Source organism: Ipomoea nil, unplaced genomic scaffold (assembly GCF_001879475.1).
Source record: "Ipomoea nil cultivar Tokyo-kokei standard unplaced genomic scaffold, Asagao_1.1 scaffold3377, whole genome shotgun sequence".
NCBI classification, from domain to species: Eukaryota; Viridiplantae; Streptophyta; class Magnoliopsida; order Solanales; family Convolvulaceae; genus Ipomoea; species Ipomoea nil.
Window position 1 is genome coordinate 637,037 of NW_017619805.1, and position 8,428 is coordinate 645,464.

An 8,428-nucleotide genomic window follows, 5' to 3' on the forward strand; every position below is an offset into this window, starting at 1 on the left:
TTTAATTGCTAAAATGGATATTAAAGTTAGGGGGAATGCATCATGATAGTGGAGAGATTATGTGACTTAGGGGGAATGTACTGATAAGCTATGCTAAAAGTTAATAACAGTGCATGCAAATTGATTTGTCAGTCTGAATGGTCATCAGCTTTAATTTTAATTTTCACCTGCTTAAGTCAATCTGATGAAATTTCTTAGAAATGTATCTAGCATCAATTTTGATCTTATCTGTTTAAATTAATTTTATTGGTCGATCAATTTTATTTCTCAGTTTTATCAGATGTTGAAATTAAATTGTTAGCATGAATAGATTTATTGCACTAACAATTTTGTGTCGAAGAAATTTTTGCTCCATGAACATCTACAGGTGGCAGCCAATTAAAGCTTAATTTTTGGCGCTATGTACCCACAAATGGAGTATTAAAATCTGAGTTGGCAAATTTAAATCAGTGAAAGTTCGAAGTTGCCCTCAATTGTTCTACAATCTCTATCTATCCACTAAAGGGCAAGATGGTAATTTTGCTAGGCATTTATTTTGCCTCCAAGAGAAAAAGAAGAAAGAAGATCATCTCCTTCTTCCTCCCTCCCTCAAGCCGGCGCACGCACGCAAGAAGAAGAAAAAGCTTAAAAATCTCTCAAATCCAGTTGTAACGGGCAGAGTAACAAGGGGAGCTTGTGAAAACCCGGTGAGAGCGTTGCTTTGTGCGTAGTTCTCGTGGTATAGGAGTACAGCTTGGTGCGAAGTACTCGGGAAGGCGGAGTAACAAGATGAGCTTGCGAAAAACCTTGGTGGAGTGTAGCTTTGTGCGAAGCACTCGGATAAGTGTCGCTGGGCACTTATTCACTATTGTATCTGGGTGATCGAAGAATAGAGAATTTCCTCCTTGAAGTGAAAGGAGAAGAGTGGACTAGGAGGATTACACCACCTCTGAACCACTATAAATCTCTCTCTCTATTTACTTACTGCTCATATATATTTCGTGCATGCTTATATTATTTGTGAACTAACCCGTTACGGTTTATTGCGTATCTTTATCTGTCTGGGTTTGATAGTTCCCTCGTTTGCATGCAAGTGAAATTTTATATACATCATCCTACATCTATATTAAGTGTTTCTAACGTGATGCATGTATGAAATCTCTCTTGAGCACGACACAATTTAAAGCATAACACTTTGCCGTTACAATTCCGCTATGCACACTCTAAGTTGTTATACTTGTTTATGCTTGTTACTTAGAGTTGAAGTTATCAAAGTGTTGTTCGCTAAAGAAGTTTGAAAAGTTAGAGAAGTCTATTCACCCCCCCTCTAGACTTCTCGCCACCCTTTCGGGACCAACAATGTCGAACAACCGCCAGGTTTTGAGGAAAAAGGCGAAACTGATAAAGTCTACAAACTTAAAAAGGCATTGTATAGGTTGAAACAAGCACCTAGAGCTTGGTATGATACTTTGTCAATGTTCTTGATAAGCTGTGGAATTCACCAAAGACCTTGTTGACAAAACTCTATTTAGAATTCAAGATGCTGATCATATTTTATTAGTGCAAATCAATGTTGATGATATTATTTTTGGAAGCACTAACAATTCTTTGTGTGAGAAATTTTCGAAGCTTATGCAAAATAAATTTGAAATGAGCATGATGGGTGAATTGAATTACTTCTTGAGCTTACAAGTCAAACAACTGAAAGAAGGAATATTCATCAATCAAGAAAAATACACCCGCGACTTGATAAAGAAGTTTGGCCTTTTGTGGATGAAGCAACAATTGAAGGATTATGGAGTTAATTGTGATGACGTAGTATTTATTGTGATAATACTAGTGCAATCGCTATCACTCACAATCCAGTGCTTCACTCAAGAACCAAACATATCGACATTCGACATCACTTCATAAGGGATCACGTTGAAAAGAAAAATCTAAAGATCGAATATATCCCTACAGAAAACCAAGTTGCTGATATTCTCACGAAGCCTTTATGCGAAACGAGATTTTCTACCTTAAGGCACGAGTTGGGAATGATCGAAATGAGCTAAGTATGACTGGACTTAATCTCTCAATTTAATTTGATACTTGTGCTCAAAATAAATTGTTTTATGTGACTATATGCATATGTTTATTCGAAATTTTTATGTAATAAAATTGCAATATGTGTTAGGAATTTATTTGTGTATTTGCATGTGTTATTTAACGTGAAATCATATGCCATGCAAATTAATTTGATAAAATGTGCAATTCGTGATTATTCGTTTAAAATTGCATGTTTCAATGTGTTAATTAGTCTGTGAATTTTTTTGTTCATGTTTGTATAATTTAAATAATTTGTTTACATGAACAAATTGCCTAAAAAATCTAATTTAATGTGTTTATTGCATTATATATGTGTCTCGTGCATATGTGGTTTATGTGTTATAATTTGATATAAAATGTTTTAGAAATCTGAGCTGAAAGTTAAATTTTTGTTAGTTTCTAAAATGTTTAGAATCTGATTTGTGTGCAAATTATGTGAAGAGGTTTCTAAATATGAATTTGGAATATGTGTGATAATTTTGTTAATTCCCAAAATGTGTTTAAATTGATTGGAAATTACCGTGTATATGTTTATATATGTTGTTATGTGTGATTGAATATTTATGGATTATTTTTGCTACTAACGAGATGTTTGAGTGTGATTATATTTGTGGTACACGTTTTTGAGAAGCAAATCAGGAGTTAAAGGAGGAAAATCAGAGTTTAATTGGGTATCAAACCTCCACCCATCTTAAACCTCCCCCCATAATCCTCTCCTAGATCAAATCTTTCCAAACTGATTCACTCTCTCTCAAATCGGCACCCCCATACCTCCTCTCAGCTAAATAATATCAATCGTCTCCCACATAACAATTAAAACCTAACCCCTCATTAAACTCTCCCCTCTAAATCGTTGCCCATTAAATCTCATCCCATCCACCGCCATCTCGACCAATGAGAAGCCTTGCCACTATCCGTCACATCCCGTAAATCTCAAACGACGACCAGAAAAATTAACTCCCCATCGGCAAGTCCGATAGTCTTCCCTGACCGCCCTATATATTGGGAGACATGCCCGAATAACACATATTATCCCCCAATCACGTGAACCTTACACGAAAGCCACAGCTCCATAATCACGTCACGGCCACCACGAGGACCGCTGCAATACCTTGGTGACTAGTGTCCCATACCACTAATCGTGCAATCCAGGTAAAGCCACACACGCACCACCACTCACACGAGTCAATGAACGGATCACAACGAAGGTATGAAACAAACTCAATCAAGGGATGGGTCACAGCCCAGCGACAACAACGATGAATAACACAAGTTATCATCAACCAAACGGAAGGTACAAACCACACACACACGCTAGCATTAAGACAATAAACTAGCATGCTTAACAATGGAGAAACTCAAGATAGTTCCCAGAAACACACAAGACACCTCTTGGTCCAACGAAACACAATGTTGAACACTTAGCACGATTCAAGACACCAAAGTCCTACATGGATACCTACCATATAGTTCTAGACATACGAAACATCAAGAAGACGCTCAAATAGTTCCACAAAAGAACATCGGGAAGTCAAAAGACCAAATACCGAGTCAAACGGATCACGGGGAACAAATCCCATCTGAACACCATGGTGTTCCCCGCAGGTGGACCCACGGGTAGTGCCCCACCCGTGGTTCCGCACGCGGGAACATATTCCCACAGGGTTGTGTAACCGCGGGTAGGCCTGCGGGTGGTGCCCCGCCCGCCGTTCTGCCCGCGGGAACACTCCAGTTCCACAACAAATCCCTTCGGGGATTTTCTTCTCCAAACACAAATTTAAGTCCAAAACATGCCAAATCTCACCCAATACAACAAAATGACTTGAACCATGAAAAATGCCAAGCAATGGCACAAAGGAACCCTAAACACAAGCTCTAGATATGCAATATCACAAGACAAATGCATAAACCCTCACATTTCATAGCAAAACACAAGTAAAATCCAAGAAATCACATATAGGTAAGCAAAATAGGTTTTGTAGAGCATGGGTTACCTCTTGTAGACCAAAAGACTTCACTTTACACCACAACAAGCTCCCCACAGGGCTTACTTTCCAAACCCACTTCAAGATCAAACCAAAAGATCATAAAGATCCTACCTTTAAGAAAAAGACAACTAAGATGGAACCAAAAAGACAAGATAAACTTAGATCTTACCCTCCTAGATGCCCAAATAGGTGAAAGGTTGAATCTTGGAAGCAAAACTTGAAATCTTGACAAGGGTTTAAGAATTGTAAGGAATGAAATGAAGAAGTCTTCTAGGTTAGGTTACAATACTTAATCTTGGTGAAAGGACAAGAATACCCTTACTAACCTCTAGAAAGTGTAAGGAACAAGGGAACACCCCTCAAAGCTCAAGGTACAACACAACTTTAAGGTTGACTAGTCAAATACTAGTCCTTGAGTATTAAAAATCAGGATTTTAGGAATTAGTTCTTCAAATGAAATAGGATTAATTACTCAATTAATCCATGGATTGAATGTGGATTTTTGGGGTGTCACAGAAAACTTGGGAGAAGGTTCTCAAACAACCCCGAAGGGCAACGCGAACAGACGTACGTAGAAGAGAAGGAGAGACCCCGAGCAACCCTCTGGTTTTAATATCAGAAGAAAAAGGGCATGAACCAGAGTCGCCACAAGTTCAAGCAGTACCAGAATCACCACCACGTGAACCTGACTTTATATATAAGAAGATGATGGTGACAAGAGACCGTCAACAGAACAAGACAAGGTGGAAGGGTCTGAGCCTCCATTTATGAAATTCTCACCAGTTGTTCAACCTGATCTGTATGCTGAAATTCTGAATATGGGAAATTCAGAATATCTCCATTATTTGAAACAACTGACGTTTGGACCGATTCTACCCCCTCCTGGTTTCGAAGGGCTCTACCAACCTTCACCACCACCAGAGCCTCTTCCGAAGTTTCCACCAAGTCTACCAGCTCTTGCACCACTGCCACAAGAGGTTCCTGCTCCTCCACAGCCTCCTCTACAAATGCCAATCAACCCGTTCATCCGTCCTGCTGTGGACTTTACTAGGTTTTTCAATCAAACCTACTCATCTTCAAGCTCAAACGGGTCAATGCTCGAGGAAAGTGAGTCCAGTGACAACTCTGGACCTGGATACACTCCTTCACCACCAGGAGGTTATGACTCAGATGATTGCATGAGCACTGGCTTCTCTGCTTGCTGATTATGATCCAAGAATGTTATCTCTCTCTCTCTCCCAAAGAAGGAGATAAATAAAAATTATGGATGTTTTTGCTTCTGGTTTCTTCTCTATCTATCTCTCCTAAAAATGAAAAATCCCTTTGTCCTATAAAAAGAACAAAAAGTTTCGTAGCCAAAAAGATACACAAAAAAAATTAATTAATACATGAATAAAAACAAAAAAAAAAGGAATAAAAGAAATAAAAAAAATATATTATGGATACAAGAAGGGATAAAAGATGAAAAGATTAAGAGGAGAAGTGTCAGTACGAGAAGAATTAAGAGGAGAAGTGTCAGAAGAAATAAGAAGAGATATACTAGTTGAAGTCGCAATAGAAGTTGCTACTGAGAGTAGACAACAAATTACAGAGGATTTATCCAGTGTATTGCCAATACAGAATACCGAGTCTACCATGCCTATCATGGACCCTGTTCTAGAAGATGAAAATTTATTTGCAGACAACTACACGAGAACAGAAGTCTTAGAAGAAGAGATTGGTGATCTCAATCAAGAAGTCGAATCACCTGAAGAAGAAGAAGGGATGCAACTCGTTGATACACCCGTTCTCACAGATCCGAGAAGGAGTCCATTCGGATCTCCTCAAAATATTGTGCAGACAAGTGATCAAGAAGATGGCATTTTTACATCCTTATTTGCCAAAGTTGCCGAATCCGGTGATGTTGTTTATCAAACCATTGGAGAGAAGTTGATTGAAAAAAATCAAAACATGGATCAACAACACACGGATACACGAGTCAATCTGAAGGAATTAATGGAGTATCAAAATATTTTGAAGACCCAGATTAACAAAGCTGAAAGGATCTTGAAAGGAGAATTAACAAAAGGCTTACTTGAAGTGATTCAACTCATGAAGAAGGAACGTGAAGCAGCTAAAAATATTCAAAACGAACGTCACTTGCGACAAATCAAAGCGATTTAAGATCAAGAAAGCCGAATCAACAAATTTGAAGTTGAGCTCACGGTTGTAACGAACAAGCTAGAAAATGTACAAGCTGTTTCCATTGAAACACACAATTGTGTTGGAACTGTGAAAGCGAACCAAGACCGAGATAGTAAAACACTTGCATTTTTGGTTGATAACGCCAAAAGGGGGAAGAAATTCTCAGTCACTTAGCTTTGCAACAACAAGAATTTATTCTTGGAAGCCAACAACAGCCAGTAATACCAACCCAAGGTCGAGGCCGAAGCCGCGGACAATCCTCACAATGACCATCTCAGATTGGTTTTGCTCAGTTCGCGAGTCCTAGTCTTGGTACGAGTACATCGAAAGTTGCTGAAACTCGTGGCAGGTTTGAATGCTCTAAAGGTCCCGCCACTCAGACAACAATATGGACTAAGGAAAATCTACCAAGCATGATCAAGAAATGGCCTGCAGCCGATCAAGCCCAATGGATCTCAGGCAAGAATAAAGAAGAAGAAGGAAAAAGGAAAAGAACCGAGATGTGGTATGAACTAAGAGATTTCACTGGAAATATGGGCATGAATCTTGGAGAAGAAAGAAGCTTCGAAGAATGTGTTTTATGGTGGGAAGCTGGAGTTCTTAAAGGCAACAACATTAAAGAAGCTTTTGGATATTACATGGCCGGGCAAGTTACAAAGAGATTTCAGAATGCGAAGTTCAAAGATGATTTCTTCAAGCTCAGAGAACATGTCAAGGAAATTTTGATGAAAGACATAGGTGTGAAGAAACCCAGAAGGTAATCTGAAAAATCTCTTAAGCTGATGTTTTCGCTATTTTCGAACCTCTGTTGCGTTTTTCGCTAAAATATTCGAAATATATCAATAATAATTTCCCATGGTCTATTTTGAGTTTAATATTTTATTTGTCTTTTGTAATTAGACCTTCGTGAATTAAAAAGACAAGAAATGTCAAAACGCACATAAAAATTTTAAAAAAAAAAATGAAGATCAAAAAAAAAAAAAAAATTCAAGATGCGTTTAGGAGCTTGTTAAAAAATTAATTCACAAGTTTCTTTTGATTGTGTCTAGAAAACCATTTGTTAAACTCATCTTGACTTTGTCAAATAAAATTGAGCAAAATGATTATTTTTCAAAGACTTAAAGCCAATGACTGAGTATAGGTTTTGGCATTATCAAAAGGGGGGAAATTGTTAGGAATAAAGTGTAATGGTTTTGATATGCCAAATATGTATTTGTAGAACCCCCAATTTTATTTTATAGGTCTAGTAGAGTCTAAGACCATGATCGGGAAATTATTTAAATTGCAAAAGAGAAAAACAGAGGAAGATGCATGAAAATAGAAGAAGAAGATATCAAGCCAAAAATCAAGAATTTGTCTGGAGAAAATGACAAATTAAAGAAGAAGTTGAATGATATAAAAATCACGTCAATGCTACTCAAAAAGATATCCCAGGAGAATTTTCGTTGAAGAAAATTGAGATTGAAAGATTGCATGAATTTGACTTGGAGATCAAGCATCTATGGAAAGAAAGGAGTAAATCAAAGATGATTGGAGATTTAACTAATATATCGTATTGACGAAGTGGAAGATGTCTGATATATTATGTGAAATGGCTCAAGTTTGAATCTCACCATTTACAATTTTACAAGGTAAAATTTGAGAAGCCAAAATTAATTAAGTCTGATGGAGTTGGGCGCTAGTTTGGCTTCACTTGGGTGGCAATTGAGAAGCAATTGCACTTGGAACCGAATTTCAGAGCAATTGAAATTTTTAAGACTTGAGAAGCAATTGAATTGAGATGAAATTCAATACCAGGAGAAGTCTGGCAGCCAATTTCGAAGTCAAAGTCAAAATGATTCAAATTGGAAGCAGTTGGGCGCTAGTTTGGCTTCACTTGGGTGGCAATTGAGAAGCAATTGCACTTGGAACCGAATTTCAGAGCAATTGAAATTTTTAAGACTTGAGAAGCAATTGAATTGAGATGAAATTCAATACCAGGAGAAGTCTGGCAGCCAATTTCGAAGTCAAAGTCAAAATGATTCAAATTGGAAGCAATTGAAGCACCAGGAATAGATTGGGTGCCAATTACAATGGAGAAATTCGAATTGGGTGCCAATTACAAGTCAATTGCAATTGGGTGTCAATTACAAAGGAGAAATTCAAATTGGGAGGAAGTTCAAAGCCAGTTTGAAGTCTGAGAACACCCA

At 37.7% G+C, this 8,428-nt stretch overlaps 1 protein-coding gene across 1 annotated transcript; it reads left to right on the forward strand.

Annotated features, from left to right (window-relative positions):
• Positions 1 to 4,822: 4,822 nt before the first annotated feature.
• Positions 4,823 to 5,260, forward strand: LOC109170885 (sesquipedalian-1-like). The gene has a single exon (XM_019320022.1). It carries the CDS (start codon positions 4,823 to 4,825, stop codon positions 5,258 to 5,260), a length of 438 nt encoding a protein of 145 aa, XP_019175567.1.
• The last annotated feature ends 3,168 nt before the right edge of the window (positions 5,261 to 8,428 follow it).

Coding starts and splice junctions, on each gene's coding strand:
- LOC109170885 (XM_019320022.1), top strand. CDS start 4,823: ATGAAATTCTCACCAGTTGTTCAACCTGATCTGTATGCTGAAATTCTG.